This window comes from Rattus rattus, chromosome 5, assembly GCF_011064425.1.
Source record: "Rattus rattus isolate New Zealand chromosome 5, Rrattus_CSIRO_v1, whole genome shotgun sequence".
Taxonomy (NCBI): domain Eukaryota; kingdom Metazoa; phylum Chordata; class Mammalia; order Rodentia; family Muridae; genus Rattus; species Rattus rattus.
In genome coordinates, this window is record NC_046158.1 from 137,752,370 (window position 1) to 137,773,860 (window position 21,491).

The 21,491-nt window shown below is 40.9% G+C and overlaps 1 protein-coding gene across 9 annotated transcripts in view; it reads left to right on the forward strand.

Annotated features, from left to right (window-relative positions):
* The first annotated feature begins 2,130 nt into the window (after positions 1–2,130).
* Ralgapb (Ral GTPase activating protein non-catalytic subunit beta) overlaps positions 2,131–21,491 on the forward strand; it is an 89,739-nt gene continuing 70,378 nt past the window's right edge. For 8 of the 9 annotated variants that reach the window (XM_032904647.1, XM_032904649.1, XM_032904646.1 and 5 more), the window contains exons 1-3: positions 2,131–2,413; positions 13,275–13,490; positions 18,951–19,153. In XM_032904647.1, the coding sequence (XP_032760538.1) occupies positions 13,305–13,490; positions 18,951–19,153 (389 nt within the window). In that variant the 5' untranslated portion in view covers positions 2,131–2,413; positions 13,275–13,304. Of the gene's footprint in view, positions 2,414–13,274; positions 13,491–18,950; positions 19,154–21,491 lie in introns of those variants that run through there. The other variant, XM_032904654.1, reaches the window with a different exon arrangement.

A 21,491-nucleotide genomic window follows, 5' to 3' on the forward strand; every position in this document is an offset into this window, starting at 1 on the left:
TTTTTTACCACAGAAACAAGACACTAAAATAAAGCACTCGGTCTAGTATTCATTGCTTACACATGTTTCTGTCTAGTATACATTGTTTGCATATGTTGAAATGCCACACTAGACTTCCTAAGTATGTATACCACATCCAATTACTAGGTGTCAATAAAAAGAAGATCAAAACATGATTAAGCTGCATGTTATAGCATGGAAAAGAATCCCAGTTCACATTCGTATCTACCATGGCAGTTGAGCTATAGAAATATGTAGAAATTCCCTAGCTGGGTAGTTAGGACTTTTAAAACTTCGATTTGTTCTACTTCTGTTCTCTTTTACAATAGTTCTTTTTTGTGTGTGTGAAATAAAAATGATAAGAAAATCTAGGTGCCTCAGGTTGGAACTGAATACAACTTCTTTTCCAAATTTTAAAGGAATGGAAACTCCCCGTCCCTGTAGCTCCCCTTAAAAGAACTGGGTCTGCCATGAATTAAAGTCTCAAGATGGAGGGGTTAGAGGTATTTTCACTTTTCCAAGTACTTTTGTCTTTTTTGAGACACGGTCTTGTGTAGCCCAAGCTGGCCTAAAGCAGTCTGTGTAACAAGTTCAAGGATGAATATGCTACTAGATATGGATTATGTAGTGCTGGGAACCATACACACCAGGCAAGTACTCCTCCAACTAAGGTACATCTGAAGTCTCATGTGCTTTAAAAAGGTCCCCAGTTCTCTGTGTCTGTCACTTTTCCAGCTGCAATTCAACCCTATCGGTCTGATCTACCATAGATATTCAATATTCACAGCATTAGGAGTGTGGTTGCAAGTAACAGAGAACTCAACGGATTGTGGTAGAAATAAGGTCCACCACCCTCTTTAAAGCAGGAAAGGAGTGGGGGGGTTTATGCAGTTTCCTTAGTGTGCCATAAAGAGGCAGGTTTCTCTGTCTTGTTTTACATTTATAGTAAAGTCTTCCTCAAGGTCTCAGAATGACTGTCATATCTCCTGGCATTGTATCCTACCACAGTTCAATCGTGAAGTAGGGGAAAGTGGAAGGACACAAAAGTTCCCAGGACTTCCTTCATATCCTAGGTCTCCCTTGGAACTTTGGCTTATGCTTTATGGACTAGAACTCTGCTTCTCTGGTACGCTGTCAAGCGCTTTGCTTTTTGACCTCTGTAGTGTAGAAGTGGGAAGGAGAGGGGCTTCTGAATTTGCTAAAGCATTTATCAAAAACTTTGTTTAATTGAACTCTATTGTCTCATCCACACACTGTCCTGACACACTGTTACCCACCCTTTCCCCTCTTTCTTTAGCTACTTTCCTGGGGTAGGTGAGGTTGTAGTCTTGAAGAAATTCTTGTTTTATCTCTTATAAGAGGGCACCAGTGTCTTCTTCATTCCTGCTTGGTTCATGGTCTCTTCTGAGTGTGATGGTCACTGATTTCTCTGCTTTCCACACGAACGTGTTCTTTGCACAACTTAACACCCTGATCCCTCCATCTCTGAATTCCAAGGTCAGTCACAAGGCCAGGCCCTCTACGAAGCCGTCTCCAGCCCTCTTTTCTCTCAGCCTGATACGTGGGGAGTATGTCTCAAATGTTACTTTCTTCGTGGAAGTTGAAACTAAATTATTGACAGTGGTACTATTTCCAAAATGACTGGTGCATTGCAGGTGCTCGAACTTGTAGTTCTTGCTAGTAATAGCTTATCTCCTAGATCGGATTCAATTCGTTGATGACAGGTTCTGAATCATCCTTTGAAAGCATACCATGCCTGGCGAGGGCAATGCCCATATTAATGCTGCGCCCATGTAATAAGGGGCTGGGCAAAGGAAGAGCTAAAATGCTGTGATATGAGACATTCCTTTAGCCTGAATGGTACCAACATTTCAGAGAAGCCCCTTACTCTTCTGCACTAAGAACAAGCAGAAGCTAGATGGCTTCTAGAGCCTGCAGCGGGATGAGGTAACTGCTCCGTCACTTTACTCCTCCTTCTCCACTGGAGCCCGAAAGGGGGCGATGTGGGCAATCGCGCTTCGCGCGGCCCTCTGGGACGGCTGCGCACGCGCAGCTTCCGGCTCCAGGCTTCGAGATTTATTTGACGCTGCCCACTCGGTTCCCTCAGAAGTCTCGGGTCAGACGCGCTGCGCAGGCGCAGTGGTCCCTTCGGCTGGGGAATTATTTGACGCCACCGCCCCTGGCAGTCGGAAGTTGCTTGAACGGAGCTCAGCCGGCCGGCCAAGCGACCGGTCTTCGTCGTCCCCTGGGCGCCCTGTGAGAGTCACTGACGGGTGGACGGACTGACCGCCAGTGGAGGGCCGGCCGGGGCAGTGGCAGCGCGGGCCGGATGGCGCGGGTCGCGTGAGGCGGCAGGCCGAGTGCGGCCCGCGGTGCGCCCGCCCAGCGATGCGGGCCCCGCCCGTCGCCTCAGGTACGCGGCGGCCGGCGCGGTGCGGCCGGACCCTCCCCTCTCGCCGTGTTGTTTTTTTTTTTTTTCCCCTCAGCAGCCACTGAGGCGGGGGCTCTCTCCACCTCCAGTGCTCCCGGGGCCGGGCGTTGGCAGGCGCATTCCTGGGCTCTGAAGTGGAAGCACCGGGCGCGGGAGCACAGTCCTGGCCCGCGGCTTCTGCCGGGTGTGAGCGAACCCAGGAGGGTCGGACTGGCGGAGCGCTCCCCTGGCTGCCTGGGGACAGGGGCGGGTCTGGAGTGGTGACCGCAAATCCGGGGAGAATGCGGTCCACTGAAGGGGCTTGTGGAGTTGCTGCCGTCCGGTGAGGATGCTCTTGCCCGGGGCACGGTGACGCTTGGAGAGTAAACAGCCACCCTCCTTAAGCGCTTGCAGTCCGCCAGGCCCAGGCCAGATGGGGAACTTCAACACCCTGCACGGCAGGACTGTTACCCCATTCTACGGACCAGGCAACCGAGGCCCGGAGCGATCGGGCACCTTTTGTGCCCAAGGTCATATAGCTGGGTAATTTGAACTCAGGCAGCCTTGACAGTCCAGTCCAGGTTCTTAACAACTAGGTCATTGGATCTCCAACTTTGATGCACGGTAAAATCACTTGGAGTTTTGAAAAGATTCCTGGTTCCATAGCACCCCAAACTAGTTAAGCCACCATGCCTAGAGGGTAAGGGGAGACAAATACCGGTATCATTCTAGTATTTGCCTTTCCGGAACTCCCCTAGTGGTTCTGGGCTATAGTAAGGTTTGGCAATTGTGAAAGCGTGTAATCTCAGAGGTCCAAGTGTGTCTCTCCAGCTATGTGTGCAGGAGGATGCTTGTTAAAAGTGCGGATTCCACTGGCAGAGATTCATATTGTCACTCCCTTCCCCCCAGCGCGCTCTTGTTCTATTGCTGGAACTCTCCATTTTTCTGCCTCAGCCTCCTGAGTGCTGGGATGGTAGCTGTTGTCAGGAGAGAGCTTTTCCTTAGGTTCACTGACTACCACCCCTTTGATAGGTAGGCCTCCTTGAGGGTGAGATGTAATTAGGGATTCTTAGTCAGCTGAGCTTTTAAAAAATGTATACATCCCTTGCAAAAACTGTTGGTTTGCAATTTTCCTTAATATACAGCACTCGTGGTTTCTCTAGCCTCTGGACTTTTGCATGTACTATTCTTTCTTCAAGACTGTCCTCCGTGTTTTCTCAGCACCCTACCCAAATACATACACTTTCTCATACGCATCATTTCTGTCTGCTGCCTAGCTCTCAACCTTCCCTTCAAGAACCTTTGCCACCCGTGAACCTTGCCCACCTTTGCGTTATCGTAGAGTAGCTCACATATTTTATTTTTCTGTCTTGTAGTTCTAGCTCTTCTATAATGTTTAGATGGCAGGGACCATGTTTTATTGGAGTACTTTGACACAGAGGCTGATAAACCTTTTTTAAACACAATGTTTAGTCCCTTTATGTCACAGACCTCATGCTGCAGAGACATCTGTTTTCTATTTTTGTAAAAGGTATTTGATGTTCTTAGCCTAAGGGCTTTTTTCCTTAGGAATACTCTGGGTAGATTTATTCATTTATTCAGCAGATGAATAAAATGTTGAATTCTTACCCATGACAAGGTGCTGTGTGCAAGACTATGTTCTAGCAACATTGATTGGTTTAGCTGGGTGAGGTGGCACATACTTTTAATCCCTGCACTCAGGAGGTAGAAGCAGGTGGATTTCTGTGAGTTCAAGACCAGCCTGCTCTGCACAATGAGTTAGTACCAGGATAGCCAGGGTTTCATACAGAGGCCTGTCAAAAAAACAAAACAAAACAAAAAAAAAACAAACCAAAAAACCCCTCCACCCAACCAGTCAACACACACAAAACAAAACAAAAACATTGATAAATTTTCATGTTAACTTCCATATCAGACAATCAGTTCTATAGTGAGAGACATTTTACTGCCATTGGGGTTTTGCATGTAGTCTTTCCTCATTGTGTAAAAGGAGTATTGATTGTCTAAATGTTATTGCCTTGTGAGTATGTATCAACACAAGCAGATGGGATAGCTCTCAGTTACAGTTCATCCCATTTGACGGGAGACAGTAAAACTTTATATCAGAGCAACCGACAAACTAGATATAGTTTATTACATAATGTCTGAGCTGCCATTGCTGCCCATGCATACCAGTTTTAAAGGAAGTCAATGCAATAATTCAGACTGCTTTTGTCTTTAGTACCTCCCCTTTTTTTGTTAATTTATTTTTATGTGTATGGGCATTCTGATTGCGTGCATATATGTGCACTCTTTGGGCGTCTGGTGCTTGCAGAGGCCAGAAGAAGGTACCACATCCTTTGGAACTGAAGTTACAGAGGGTTGTGAGTTTCCATGCAGTCGCTGGAACTTGAACATGGGTACTCTGCCAGAGCTGTCAATAAGTGCCCTTAACCACTGAGTCAATTCTCTGGTTCTTTATTCTTGGTTATTCTTTTTTTTTTTTTTTCTTTTTTTTTTTCGGAGCTGGGGACCGAACCCAGGGCCTTGCGCTCGCTAGGCAAGCACTCTACCGCTGAGCTAAATCCCCAACCCCTATTCTTGGTTATTCTTAAAGCCATAGTAGACTAATGAGATTAAATATTATAAGGTCATTATGAAGAAGTTTGTCGACAGTGAAGATTCCCCCATTCCTGTCTTTTTATATTGGTACTGGGGGTTCAGTACAGAACCTTCTATACAAGTGTTGTACCACTGTATCTTCATTCCCATTTTATTTGTGTGTGTGTGTGTGTGTGTGTGTGTGTGTGTGTGTGTTTCTTTTTTTTTTTTTCTGAATAGGGTTTCACTTTGTAGCCCTTGCTACATAACCTAGAAATGGTTATGTAGATCATGATGTCCTTGAACTCAGAAAGGTTTATATGTCTCTACCTCCTGAGGGATTAAAGGCATGTGTTACCATACATGGCTCTATTTTTTATTTTGAAACAAAGTCATAACAAGCTACCTGGGTTGACCTTGAACTTAGTCTATAGCTTAAGCAGGCCTTCAACTTAGGGTTCTCCTGGCTCAGCTTCCTAGGTAGATGGGATTGTAGGCCAGTACTAGCATGCCTAGATGAGTTATTTCTCCCTAGTTAAATGTCAAATATGTAGATTGAATAAGTACACATTTCGTAAAGTAATTGTTACAGTATAATGTTAGAGGAAGGTTCTCCTGTCTTACTCTTATATACGGTTTGCTTAGTTTTTAGACTAAGGCTAATAGAGAAGGTGATGGGATGAAAGGTGTTAAATTCAGCCTCTCGAGAAACTTGCCCTTGTTCTCTAATCAGATACGAACAGAGTATCCAGTTCTGGTCTTAGCATATGGAAGAAACTCAGTTTTTTTAAGCTTGAGGTTAAAGTCTTTAGTTGGCTTTAACATCTCTAGTGTATGTGTGAAAATGTTCACATGCTCAGTTAGTGACCAAAGTCACAGTAACCTATGACTTTGGCAAGAATTCTGCCTGAATGGAGGGACCTGTCAGTATTGTTCTAGACATGTACAAAGGTCTTTTAGACAGATTGAGTGATTCTTGTGGTATAAGATAAAGTTTTAAGCTGGCTGTTGTGCTCACACCTATAATCTCCGATAAGGCAGGCAGATTGGGACAAGTTTGAGGCCACCCTGAGGTGTATAGTGAGAGCCTGTCTCACCTCCTTTTCCAAAGATGTTTTAGAAGTAGTGTCTACACAGTTTAGTTTTAACTTTTTATAGATAAATCGTGCCTAAAGCTTCTAGTATACTCAGGACTGGAAAAACAGACCTTTTCCCTCTAGACTGTGTCCCTCATGTGACATTCTTTTGTTGGGAGACAATTGGGAAAGCTGAACTGTATAATCTGTATCTAAGTATGTAAGATTAGAACTGTAAGATTAGAACGTTTGGTATGTGACGTGCATTTTGTTACAGAACTGGAGGTATTGAGTGTAGGATACAGCTTCTGAACTTAAGGAGTTCTGTAGCTAGGATTGTGATAAAAAGTATATAGTATCTTAAGCATCCCTGTGAAATAGAATTTTCTGTCATGTCCGATGAGTCCAGTACACTGTGTACTAGTTTTGTGTGCCTACTAAGCACTTTAAATGCAGTAAAGGAACTGAGTTCTAAATGTATAGTTAATGTATAGTTACCCATGCCAGTAGATATGACAGACACTAGGAATATCAGTTCCGAACAGTTGTGATAGTTCTGGCTGGGGCTAGGAGTATATTTACATTTCTTTCATAGACTAGCAAAAACCATCTTTTTCTTTTTCTTTTTTTTAAATCTCTGGGAAGAAATGCAGGCAGAACTTGTCTCTCTCCTGTAATTCAAGAGCTTGATAGGACCCTTAGCAGTTACAGTCTAGTGCATAGGAGACACCATTTCCCCTCCTTTTTTTTTTTTTTTTTTTTTTTTTTTAAGTTCCCGCTTGTTGGTTGTTTGCCTTGTGGAGTCATTAAGACCACAACAGAATTAGGAAATGCGGTCCTTTGGTCATAACATTATATGGATGAGTTCAGATGCACTTGTACCTTAAGATCTAGTGACACTTTATTTATTGTGTGCTACCCTTTACTGTTTTAACATATACCTTTGTATTTCCTGAAGTATGTTGTTAGACTGTTTATTTGAGCCTTCTCCCAAGTCACTCGAGATAAGCACTGAGGTGCTCACCTGGTTTTAGAAACAGGGAGACTGTGAAAGTAAACGTAGAGTGACTTGTTCAAGGTCATATGTGAGACACAGAGTCAGAAGCATTGGACCTTGAGGTGAGAGGTAGAGTTTCTTGTCCCAATGTTGCATTTACCTGATGTGACCCTGAACGAGTCGTAGTCTTATTTGTGTCCTTTCCTAATGGCTAGTGTGTCTTTCTAACTTAAACAGCCTAAGGTAGTTGTTGGAATAAAATGAAGTAACCTGTGAAAGTTCTTGGAAATTGGTCAGTAACAGTTACACAAAGGCACATTATTATCAAGTCAAGATCTCCGGTAGTTCTAATCTGCTGCCTTGTAGCTGATCACATCATTGATCATATTAAATGTTATTTTGTTATGATGTCTCATTGGTTTCTATCTTAATCATTATAAAACTTTCTCTTGGCCATTGTGTTCTGTTTATATCTGCATACCTAAATCCTAGGACAAACTGATAATACAGGTGTTTAATGATATTTGCTTAGTGATATAACTGATATCTAGATTTATTTCAGGAAGTTTGCAAACAATTGTTCTTATAGTGTGACTTGAAGCTCCTTGGGAATAGTTTGATTGTTACTGTGGTACTCACTGTGTTTACCGTATACAGTACATATGATGACTATTGTTTGAGTCAGTTGATGTGACTAATATTAGGTTGTGGCCTTTGTGGGCCACCACTGTATTGATTGTTTTGGTTATTGTTATTTAGACTGAACTTACATATGGAGTGCTTATGAGCTGTAAGCTGGTAAGCCTCACAAGGTCAAACAATGACAACCTTTAGAGAAGGTACTTGGAAAAGGGTCCATGTGGAGTAGAGAAGGAAACTAGGGATCAACTGGTGCACTTTATCTTGTTCCTCTAGTATTTACTTCTGGCACAACTCCCACAGCTGCACACGCTAATATCAGATCATGTATAGAGGTGCGGTGACAGTCTTGAACCCACATGAACCCCCGCATTATCTCTCCATTGGTATTTAGGAAGTGGATTTACTGACTTCTTTCCAGATGATTATTCAGGCCCTGTATTACACCCACCAGTTCTGACAGATAAGGTGTGTAGAATCTTCTGGAACATTGTACAGGGATGCTGGTGGTGTGATTGCATAAGGGGAGATGCATAGTACCTCTAAGTATATCTTCCTGGGAGGGTAGCTTCTGGTTTAATTTTCTGTATCCCATATCTAGCACTTTTTTTGTTGCAAAGTTTTAGTTGATGTGGACACAGTCTATTCCTAGTTTTCTGCTTTTATTTTTTAATTGTGTGAGTGTATGCTATTGTGCATGTTTGGTTAGAGGACAACTTGTAGGAGTCAGTTCTCTCCTTTCACCACGTGGATCCTGTGGGTTGAATTTAGGTCCTTAGCCTTGCTGAGTCATCTCACAGGCCTTGCCTCCAGTTTTTACTGAATTAATTATAAATCTCTAATCCTGCCTTTCAAAGTCTTTCAAAATTGGGTATTGCTTATGTTTTAAAAATTATTTAAATTAATGGAAAAAAAGTATTTTTTTCTTGAGTCAGGGTCTCACTTCAAGCCTGGAATTCACTATGTAGACCAGGCTGGCCTGAACTCACACAGATGGACCTGCTTCCACTTTCTCAGATTAAAAGCATATACCACCATGTCTGGCCTTTTTTCAAATAAAATTCTATTACTGTCTACAATATAATCTTTTCCCCGTTCTACTCTGAGCATCTTGTTCCAGATGTGGATTTGTTTTAAAACATTAGAAAAAGTGTGTGTGTGTGTGTGTGTGTGTGTGTGTGTGTGTGTGTGTGTGTCCCCGTCCGTCCATCCATCCGTCTGTCTGTCTGTCTGTCAGTGGTTGTATATGCTGTAGGCATGCAGGTACCCAGGGAGGCTAGAAGAGAGTATCAATGTCAGATTCCTAGAGATTGAGTTACAGGCAGTTGTGACCTGCTTAATATGGGTGCTTGGGTTTGAACTCAGGTCCCTTCGAAGAGTGGTAAGTGTTTTTACCCGCTGAGCCATTTCTCCAGTCCTGTTTATTTTTTGTTTTTCTTCTTGTTTTTTTTTTTTCTTTTTTTTTAATTTTTTTTTTTTAATAGAAGGATCTTACTGTAGCCTATGGTAGCTTTTTTTTTTTTTTTTTGGGTTCTTTTTTTTTTTTTTTTTCGGAGCTGGGGACCGAAACCCAGGGCCTTGCACTTCCTAGGCAAGCGCTCTACCACTGAGCTAAATCCCCAACCCCTATGGTAGCTTTGAACTTGCAGTCTTTGCCTTGGTTTTTGAAGTGTTAGAATTACAGGTGTGGGCCATTATACTTTGTTCCCTGTTCTTACTGTCTTTATGGTTGACTTTCATTCCTATCTACCCGCTTTTCTTGTAATCAGTATCCAGTTTGTATGCTCCATATCCTTCTTGTACCCTGAATCTACCAGGCTTTCAGTTCACTCTCTTTGTATCAAAAGTAGTCTTTTCCCTGAATTTTTATGGTTGCTTATAATTTTCACATCTTGTACCTTAATGTCCCAGTTTGCATCATAGTTATTATGTGTTAAACTGCAACCTAATTGAAAACAGGATGTGGATCTCTTAGTCATCTCCTTGGTGTTAACACTGTCTATTGTATGTAATAGATGGTTAATAACTATTGAATGAGTCCGCTTGGTGATCTCTTTCTTTTGTTTGTTTGTTTTTCTCTATAGGATTTCACTGGGTAGTCCTGGCTGTCTTGGAATTCACTCTGTAGACCTGGCTTGCCTCTCAAACTCACAGGGCTCTGGCTCTGAAGGGCTGGGATTCAAGATGTGCATAATCACAACCTGACTCAATTTGGTGGCTTCTATGAGTGACTGAATTGTCACAAGTAATCAGGATGCTGACATTTTTATTAATTCTCTGTCATGGAGATTAGCATAAATTTATTGTATTAATTATAGTAATAGTACTACTTTCTTTCATCTTTCATAGTACCTCTTACCTTTCATCTTTATAATCTGAAGTCATACATGTTCGCCTAGTTGTTATTATGATATATATTTTGCTCCAGTTAATAGCAATCATTTATTGGTCCCTTACTATTAACTAGGACAAGCCCCAAATATACTTCTTAATTCTTTAATTCTCCCAACACCAGTGAAACAGGCTATTCTCCCTCGAGGTTTTGTTTTTGTTTTTGTTTTTACAGTTTTGGGTGCTCAGACACAGGGGACAAGTAACTTTTTAGGGACAGGGATAGCTTAGGTTAAGAGCAGTTGGAGCTTTTATAGAGGAACCGTATTTGGTTCTTAGCACCACAGAGCTGCCAACAACCATTTGTAATTCCAGTTTCAGAGGACTTGACACCCCTTTCTATCCTCTTTGGGCATTGCATGTGCAAGCTGTATAGACAGACATACATGCAGGCAAAATACCCAAGCATATAAAACAAAAATAAATCTTTAAAAAAAAAAATGACCTCATGTTCTAGCTTAAACCTACTGAATCAGAATTTCTAAAGTTGAGGCACAGGAAATTGCATTTTTCAGCCAAAATGTTATAGCTAATTTTTATGTGTGTATGAGATTTGATAGCTAGTATAACTTTCTGAAAATGAGAAAATTGCCTTCTTAAAACTTTCATTCCAGCCAGGCATGGGAGTGCACACCGTTAGTCCCAGCCTCAGGAGGCAGAGGCAGGCAAATCTCTGTGAGATCCAGACCAGCTTGGTCTACAAAGTGAGCCCAGGACAGCCAGGGCCTTTACACGGAGAAACCCAATCTAGATAAACAAAAATAACACCCCTCCCCCAAAAAACACCTTTTGTTCCTTGTAATGATAATTTGTAATATCAATTTTAATTTTAACTATTTTCTTTTAATATTTGGAGATGTAGTTTTATAATAACTTAGCTTGAAGTATATATAAAATTTGAAATATATATAATAGTATAACATTTTGGACATTCTTTAGTGAAATAGATGGGATATTTACTAAACTCTCTTTCCCTGCTGGTGCAGCAAACCTTGACATTCTCAAATATCTAATATGCAGTGTATGTAAGGAGTTGAGGTTCCCACTGAAGACTGGAATTACCTGTGGAGAACCTATGCATAACTATTGAGTAGTTGAATCTCTATAAGCAGATCAATAGAGTCTCAGAACAGGGAGGAGCTGCTTTTGGAGTCAAAATTTTAGCAAAAGGAAATATCTGGGCTGAACTCTGAAGGGTGAAACTTTATCAGATAGATTAAAGTTACCAGTAGGAGCGGCAAAAACAGTTGTAGAGAGTTGGTGGGATTGGTAGACGAGCAGTTATCACTCGTCCTTTGAAGCTGTAACTTGGAGGCAGGGAGTCACAATGCTGTAAGCAAGTTTCAAGGCCTGGCATTGTGGCTCAGTGGTAGAGGAGTTGCCTAACATGTATAGAGCCCTGGGTTTGATCCCTAGCATAGTATGTAAACAATTTCAGTTAGATTTCTAGCAAGTTTTATTTATACATTTTTTTAAATTAGAGAAACCCATACATTCTATATAAAAAGGACAATGCCTAGAATAGCCAGTAAATACTTTAAAATGAATGATGGGGAGATGTTCTTTGCAATTATAAAAGATTCTGTAAAGCTACTGGAATTGAATCATGTTATTGGCATAGTACATGACAAAAATGTTACTTCAATTTAATGAGATAAGGACTTTTTAGATTGAAAATTCATACAATGTGTTCTGATTATGGTTCCCCTCCCTCATCTTCCAGATCCTCCCTACCTCCTGATCCACCTAACTCCATGCCTTTCTTTTCTTTCTTTCTTTTTTTTTTTCTTTTCTATTTTTCAAAGCTGGGGACCGAACCCAGGGCCTTGCGCTTGCTAGGCAAGCGCTCTACCACTGAGCTAAATCCCCAACCCCTTTATTTTCTTTCTTTAGAAAGCAAACAGACAAATAAAAAAGGGAAACACACCAGAATATAAAAGGCCAAAACAAAATGAGAAACCATAAGAAACACAGACACAAATAAAACCTATAAAACACAAAATCTTGCTTGTAATATACAAGCAGAAGACTAGTAGCATAAAAATGCCCAGTCATAGCAATGAGACAAAAACAATTCCACACAAACATCATTGGGTTGGATTTTGTTTTGGACATGGGGCCTACTGTTGAGTGTGGTTAATATACCTTGTTAGACTCTATTGGAGAACACTGGTTTTTCCATTACAAGCTGTTGATAGTTGGAGAGAGACACCCACTTCTGGTCAGTGTGCAGAGAGTGAGAATCTTTGGGGACACTCAGTTCTAAATGGAATGTCTTCATTAAATCCTCTCCTCATCATTTATAGAAGTAAATTCCAGATGAGCAAAAAGCTTGAGTGTGAAGAATGTTGAAGGAAAACCTAAGAGACTGTATGCACACATAAAGTTGCCCTTAACATCTTAAGACACTCCATCTCACATTCACTTTGTCTCTGAAGGGGAATGTCCTTATGTTGTGGGAGAGTTTGGATCTGATTTTTCCTTTGTGTGTGTGTGTGTGTGTGTGTGTGTGTGTGTGTGTGTGTGTGTGTGTGTGTGTGTGTGTGTGTGTGTGTGTATATTTGTGTGTGTGAGCTTTCTTTCCAGTACTGCTGTTTTAAATCTAGGGCCTTGAGCATGCTAGGCAAGTATTCTATCACTGATATATTGTCTCGGACTCTCCTTGTATTTAAAAAATTTTTTCTGAGACAGGTCTTGCTAAATTGTGTAGGTCGACCTTGAATTTACCCAGAAGCAGGGGAGCTCTGTAGTGAAGGTGCTCATACAACTACCTCTCAGGAGCGATCTTCTCACTTGATCTCACCATGAAGCCTTTAGATAGCTCAGAACACTTAGAAATGTTTTAAAAATTACTTTTTAATTATGCACTTTTGTGTGGGGTATGTATATAGGAATGCCAGTGTTGTGGAGGCCACCAGAGGGCTTACTTAGATTCCCTTGAAATGGAGTTATAAGAAGTGAGCCACCTGCTGAAAGTGTTGGTCCTCTGGAAGAGCAGCAAGCACTCCTAACCTTTGAGTCCTTCTAGTTACATTTTTTTTTCTGAAACATGTTTTCCAGAATCAATGTGTTGCCACCCATTTTATTGTGCTGCCTAGTGTAAATCTTTTTTATTAGCAATAAACATAATTTAACATGTGTAACTGTTTTGTCTTTTCAGATGCCATTTGGATAGTACTTTAGTGGCACAATGTACTCTGAGTGGCGGTCACTACATTTGGTGATTCAGAATGATCAAGGCCATACCAGTGTGCTACACAGCTATCCAGAAAGTGTTGGGCGAGAGGTGGCGAATGCAGTGGTCCGTCCTCTTGGGCAGGCATTAGGTACCTCTTCAGTGGCTGGTAGTGAGAGTTTGTTAAAAACTGACAAAGAAGTAAGTGTTTCTTCATTTCATTCTATTGTTTGAAAATATGCATTGATTACTAAAAAAACTTATTTAATGTGTACTTTTTAAAAAGTAATAAAAGTAGTTTTATTACGTTTAAGTTTGTATCTGTATATAGTCTGTGTGAGCATGTATATATACATGGGTGCTTGTGAAAACCAGGGTTGTTGGATTCCTCTGCAGCTGGAGTTAGCAGCAGTTGTGATCCATCTGGCATGGTTGATAGGATTCAGACTTGGGTCCGCTGCTGGAACACTGTGCATTGTTACAGTGTTGACTTTTTAATGGATTGCTGCCCGATGTAGTGAAAGTTCTGTTTTTATCTCATTTGGATTCTGTGCTGGGACTCGGGGCCTATGGGAGATAAAAAGAAAGGGTTGTGCCGTTTTTGCTGCTAAGGCTTCTCATTGGCCCCTTCCATGTGAGCTGAGTGGTTGAGACAGAGAATCAAGTGTCAGACCCTTAAGTGCTAGGCTCAGTTTTCAGATTTCCTTTTCTGTTTCTGTTTGGAAGTCCCTGTCTTAGTTAGGTGATAAAACACCATAACCAAAAGCAGCTTGGGGAGGAAAGAGATTATTTAACTTGCATATCCAGAATCACAGTCCAAGGGAAGAACTCAAGCAGTACAGGAACCTGGAGGCAGGAGCTGACGCAGAGGCCATAGAGGGGTGCTGCTTATTAGTATGCTCCTCATGACGTGCTCAGCCTGCTTTCTTAGACTACCAGCCTAGGGTAGCACCACCTACAATGAGTTGGACCCTCCCCATCAGTAATTAAGAAAAAATTTTCAACTAAGGTTACCTCCTTGAAGATGACTATACCTTGTGTCAAGCTGACATAAAACTAGCTAGCATAGCCCCCTTCCCTGCTTATAGGTAGACACTGACTGAAAGCCTCACTTATGTCCGATTTTCCAAACTACACATATGTGCTGAGCTTGAGCTCTCCTGTGTCCCTTACGCTGCCCATTATCTAGCCTAGCTTCCACGTTTAAGGGTGATACAGAACAGCGATGCCCTTCTGGTTGTAAGCCAGGGTAGTTGGAATTGGGTTTGGAATTGCTGTTCCTAAATTTGCTGTTCAAAGGGTTTCTTGTTTTGGAACTGGTGTTCTGTTCCTGGGGTCAGGGCAGTTAGCTGACATAAAACCTCAGTGGGAAGTTGTAAAGGAATCCTGAGAATGATTCTGTGTAGGGTTAGAACTCTGTTTAAGAAAGGTCATGCCTTTTTTTTTTTTTTTTTTTTTGTAGCAGGGTTTCACTGTATCCCTGGCAGGCCTAGAATTCACTTTGTAGGCCAGATTGGGCTTGAATTTACAGAGATCCTCTTGCCTCTGCCTCCCAAGTGCTGGGATTATAGGTGTGACTTACTCTACTATTATTGTTATTATTATCATTATTATTACTATTAAAGATAAGGTCTTATTCTATAGATCAGATTGACCTAGAGCTCACTCTGTAACCAGAGTAGTGTCAAATTTGCAGTCATTCTCCTGTCTCAGCTTCTGAAGTGTTGGGATTACAGGAGTAAGCTGCTGTGTCTAGCTCTTCTTACTTTTGAGCATTCATGAAGCTTCAGATGTGACTGAAACTAAAGCCTACAGCCGCAGAGGCAGTTTGTTCATCCTCCCTTGCCCAAGGATCGCTAAAGGTTGAAGTCCCTCAGTCTTGGTAGTTTTCTCATTAAAGGACTACATAAGCCCTGACACCTTCTCTGGCTTTAGTTGTGATCTTTTGCTGCCTTTTCTCTAGATGAGATGGCATATACAGAGATAGAAAGTGACATAGTAACGCCCTTGGTTATTGTCCTTATTTCCCTCAGAAGATTATGGGAAGGTACTTTGTTTTCAAGTTTTATTTATTATTGTTTATGTTGGGGGTGAGGGACAGGGATGCATGTGTGCCATGGTGCACATTCAGAGATTAGAGGACAAATTTTGGAAATCAGGTCTTTTCTTCTACTTCTGGTCCTTAGAATCAAACTCAGGCTATCAGATACATATCAGCAAATGGTTTTACCCTTTAAGTCATCAAGGGTATTTTTCCTTTAGAACAATTATAATTTAGAACAATTTAGAACAATTTAACTGCTATGACATTATCCCAAAGATAACTTGTCTTTTTTCTTTCATCTAATAATTAGGGACCTATAGCTCCTTTAAGATTTCTTTTTTGGGCCTGGGGAGATGACTGTATAACTTGGGTTGCTTTGAACTTGAGGTCTTAGTTGATAAAGTGTTGTGCAGTCCAGCTTTAATCCACTGTGGTCTACATAGAAAGTTCTAGGCCAGACAGAGCCGCATAGCGGAATGCATGCAAAAACAGAAGCGAAAAACAAAAACAAAAAAACAAACCAACCAACAAATAAAAAAAACCCCAAAACCCGTCAAAACAGTATAGTGGCATGTACTTCAGTCACTGTTATGCCAGCACTGGGCATAAAGAGACAGGAGGATTTCTGGGTCTCACAGCTAGCATAGCCCAATCACAAGCCCCAGGTCAGTGACATACATGTCTCAACAAGCAAGGTGGTCAGTACCTGAGCAGTGAAACCTGAGGTTGACCTCTGGCATCTACACACAGGCACAGGCACACATGCATGTACCCACGTGTACATGAACACATCCACACTCTCTTTTCTTGTGTGGCTTAACATGCAACATTTCCTGCTCTGAGTATGTCACAACCTCAGTGTGGTGACAGTTACTTGTTGCAACTAACCATTCATTTTCTACCTTTAGTCTTTTGTAGGTGTTTTTGAGCTAAAGTTTTTAAGCTTTGGCAGGCGTAGGCAAGAGAATCCTGAGTGTCAGGACAGCTAGGACTATCTAACAAGACACTGTCTCAATTCCACATATCTTCTACCTCCAAAATTCAATATATGTATATATTTCATCAGATTCATATCTAGCAAGCCTTTAAAGTATTTTTGAATCCTAAATTCTTTTTTTATTAGATTTTTTTAAATTTACATTTCAAATGTTCCCTTTCCCAGTTTTTCCTGTCCATCCCATTGCCTCTCCCTCTTTTCTTCTTCTTCTTCTTCTTCTTCTTCTTCTTCTTCTTCTTCTTCTTCTTCTTCTTCTTCTTCCTCCTCCTCCTCCTCCTCCTCCTCCTCCTCCTCCTCCTCCTCTTCCTCCTCCTCCTCCTCCTCCTCCTCTTCTTCTTCTTCTTCTTCTTCCTCCTCCTCCTCCTCCTCCTCCTCCTCTTCCTCCTCCTCCTCCTCCTCCTCCTCTTCTTCTTCTTCTTCTTCTTCCTCTTCTTCTTCTTTTTTTTTTTTTCTTTTTCTTTTTTTTTCGGAGCTGGGGACCGAACCCAGGGCCTTGCACTTGCTAGGTAAGCGCTCTACCACTGAGCTAAATCCCCAACCCCTCTCCCCCTTCTTCTATGAAGGTGTTCCCCAATAACCCCTCCCTTCCCACCACCCTACCCTAACATTCCCCATTCCCCTAAGGCGGGGTACAGCCTTTGCAGGACCAAGGGCTTCTCCTCGTATTGGTGTCCAACCAGGCCATCCTCTGCTACATATGCAGCTGGAGCCATGGGTCAGTCCATGTGTACTTTTTGGGTAGTGATTTAGTCCCTGGGAGCTTTGGTTGTTTGTAAGTCTTAAATTCTGTCCAACAAACTGACTATACTTTTTGTCTTTATGTTGTTTACAGATAATTGCCCGTTGTTGTTGTTGTTGTTATTCTTTTGAGATAGGATCTTTGTGTTAGTTCAGGCCGTCTTAGACTCATTGTGTAGCTCAGACTTTCTTGAACTTGAGATCTCCCCGCCTTAGCACTTGGGAGTGCTGGCAACATCAACCACGCCTGGCCTAAATAAAAGCTTTGGCAAGGTTGGCTGGTATATCTCAGTAGTTGAGTGTTTCCCTGTTGTGTTTAGCACTCTGGGTTTAATCCCTAGTACCACCAAATAGCAGCAGCAACAACATGAACTTGGTGTGGCCTTTGGTAAGCCAGTACCCTTTCCCCAAATAATTTCAGAAACTTCATTCTGTTATTGTCTTGTGTGGTATTTGGACCACTTATAAATCTGGCCATTCTATATCCTACAGACTGTTATGTCTTCATCTTTGTCCATTAGAATTTCTTGCCAAATTTCCTGTTAGAGATAAGATACCCTGATTCCAAAAACACCTGTTAGTGGTTTAGTGAGACATTTCAAAATTTGTGGTTGGAAAACTGGGTTCATGCTTCTCATTGGAAGACAAGGTTCATTTTCAGCTTCACTATGTATGAACCGGTAGTGGACTGAGTTACTGAAATATGCTAAGTTTTATTTTTCGGATGTATGCTCTCATTAGGGCTATGGTGATAGTGGCTTTTATGAAGGTACTTTTTAACCTGCAGTGACTGTACAGTTGTCAGCCCTTATCATAATGAGCCTGTAGGAAAGCTTATCTGGCTTGACTTAGTCTGTTTGAGCAGCCTGGTTGTCAGTGCTCACACAGCCCCTTTTATTATTAAATGTTTACTGATCATCTGCTTAGTATTTGCCCCAGAATTATATCTAGAATTCACATAAACATCTAGGCGTTGGTGTCTAGACTATAGCTTCACTTTTCTTTTCCAAATTGGGAGATTTTTTTCCCCCTTTCTCTTAGTATCTTATTTCTTGTAGCACTTCAGTAAGTGGTCAGATGAAGTGTGACTAGATGCCTGGTTAAGACCTTTCCCATTCGCTCCCTCACCTCTGTGAGTTCTCACCTGTCCATTGTAGTGTTGTGGGTTTTTTTGTTCTGTTTTGTTTGTTTTTTGGCAGAGAAAACAAGTTATATAATAAGTTGAATGATTCATTTTCCTTTCTGTCATTTGTTCCTGTTGCATAATCTGAGAATGGAATATAATTGAAATGATTTCTTAAATGATACACATTTACATATGTAAATTGAGTAGAATAAAAATCCTGCATTTTCTTTTTTAAAGATGTATTTATTATATAATTTTTATGTATATGGGTCTTTTATCCGTATGCACATTTATAAACCAGAAGAGAGCATTGGATTCCATGGGACCATAGTTACAGATGGTTGGGAGCCACCATGTGGATGCTGGGAATTGAATTCAGGACTTCAGGAAGAGTAACCAGTGCTCTTAACCGATGAGCCATTCCTCCAGCTCCTGCATTTCCTATTTTTCTATTTCCAGTGTCTACAAGAAATTGAAAGGATCATTTTACAGAGTGAATGGTAATGATATCAAAGAGGTAAAACATACATAGGCATAATATTTAAAAATAATAAATTTAATTTCTTCTGAAATTTGCTTGTCAAAGGCAACATTAATATGTCTACAACATAGTAAGTATATCTATATTAAATTTGATGTATATGTTGAGATGATCGTATCTTCAATTCTGGGCACTAGAAGATGTTGAATTTTAAATTAATCTAGTGAGATACAGATAAAGATCTATAGTCTTTGCGAATGTTTTCTTTTGCTTAGGTAAAATGGACCATGGAAGTAATTTGCTATGGACTGACCCTTCCATTGGATGGAGAGACTGTAAAATATTGTGTTGATGTATATACAGATTGGATTATGGCTTTGGTGTTGCCAAAAGATTCTATTCCATTACCAGTTATTAAAGAACCTAATTTATATATTCAAAGTATATTAAAACATCTACAAAATCTTTTCGTACCAAGGTAAGTTGGAACTAACTATCTGGTCATTATCAAGATCATAAAAAATAATATTTATAGTTACTTTATTAAATATAAAAGCTGATTTTATTGTTAATCCTTTGAACTTTATTCATTCACTTATGGGTTCTATAAAAATGAATAAAAGAGGTAGGCTTACGAGATCATGTAACGTTTACCAAGAGGTTTTTCGTCGTTTGTTTTTGAGTTTGATGGCATCTCACTGCGTAGCCCAGACTGGTTATGAACTTGCTGTGTAGCCCATGTTGATCTAAACTCATTATCCTCCTGTTTTAGTTTTTTGAGTTCTGAGATTACAGTTGTGTAATCTTGGATTTAGCACAAGTTTTAAATAGCTGTGTCTTTATTTTAAATACTTTTTGGCCTTGTTTCTGAGATGTTGGATATTAAAATTTGGTGATGGTGACATATTTCTTTTCCTGTTTAAACATTTTTTGGGGGGTGGGGCTGGCCAGATGGCTCAGTGGGTAAAGGTGCTTGCCACCAAGCCTGGTGTATTGCTGAATGAAGTAATGGCATTTGAGGAAATCACGCTTTTGTTTTTACTTTTCTCTCTTGAAAAGTATGATTGTAAGTTGTTTTGCTATTTGATAGTTTGTTCCTCGGGGGTGGGGAGAGAGAGAGAGAGAGAGAGAGAGAGAGAGAGAGAGTGTGTGTGTGTGTGTGTGTGTGTGTGTGTGTGTGTGTGTGTACACAGGTCAGTGAAGTCTGAAAGGCACTAATTCAGGTATTAGAGTTCTCTCGACCAGTGATAATATATGAAGACTAGGTGAATGTTTTCAATGCTTTGTAATGGAACTTCTGATTTAATCTCCTGTTACTAGAAGTTTCAGTTTACAATTTTTAGATAGTCATCAAATTGTCATTAGCGCTTTCTTAATTAGTTGTGTTTACATAAACTGATTCTCAAAGTGGAGGAAACTGCCTTTATCTTTTGTTAGAGATTGAGTTAATATGATTTTCTCTTTTGCCCATTAGTTTATTTTTTTATAATTGAATGAAAAATGTATTATCTGTTGAAACTGATTGGAGTTTTAATTGCTTAGATATATTACATTATAAGAAATGCAGTATCTATCTTTTCTGGTCCCTGTGTACATGTTTCCTAAAGCAGTGCTCTGCTTTTTTTTGTAAAAAGCTAGCTAATAAATGTTTCTCCTTAGATCTGTGTTAGAGCAGGAAAGCAGACATTACATTCCGACTACTAAATTAAGAAATAAGAACTTTACTTACAAAGGCAGCTGGGGAGATGACTCAGCAGTTAAGAGCAGTGGCTGATTTTCCCACAGGACCTGGGTTTGATTACCAGCACTTCATATGGTGGCTCACAACTATCTTTATAACTCTAGTCCAAGGTATATCATGTGTTTTTTTGGAATCCATGGGCAAGGCACACACTTGGAACATAGACATACCTGCAGGCAGGATGCCAACATAAAAATTAAACAAACAAATAAACGAACAAATAGAGTGTTACTAAGGCAGGTGCTAGTCAAGTTCTCACAGGTTCACTAGTGCCCATTCTAAGGTGTTTCTGAAAACTACAGTCACTTTTGAGACGGAAGAAAATCTCATTTACTTTTTATATAAAGACTACCCTATTTCTTCTAGTTTTAGAAACTTGAATTCCATTCTTGAATTTAGGCTTTTTGAGTGAGGCTAAGGAACCAGAGGATACCTGGAAAGAGTTGCCACTGTGGGGAGCATGCACTGTAATAGCCACCTCAGAAGAATGTCAGCTCCAGCTGATTTCATATATATACAGTTCTTTTTTCTTTGCTCTTCCTCGAGTAAGGCAGAACAGGCACATGCTTGAGCTGTGTGGCATTTTATGGATGGGCTTCAGCTCTAGATGGATGCAGGATGGACACCCCCCCTCCCTGTGTATGTCGTCCTGATCCATGTACACATGTAAATGTGCCCACATGCAGAGGTCATAGGAGGAAATTGGGTGTCTTCCTCTATTGCTTTCTGCTTCACTCCCTTGAGACAGGGCTTTTTGCTGAACCAGAAGCTTGCCATTTCAGCTAAGCTGCCTGGCAGTTGAGCTTTTAGGACCACCCAGCTCTACCCTATGATGCTGGGCTACAGGTACACACAGCCATGCCCAGCTTTTCATGTGAGTGCTAGGGATTTGAACTTAGGCCTTACATGTTTGTACAGTGAATGATCTAATCTATTAAGCCATTTCTCTGGCCCAGTTCTGACTTCTTGAGGGAACATTTAGTTGGTTGTGTGATTTGTCTGTAACTTTAGGGTAAGGTCCAGCTTTCTGGGTCATGACCCAGGTTTGAGGAGTGGGCATTCTAGGAGTAGATGA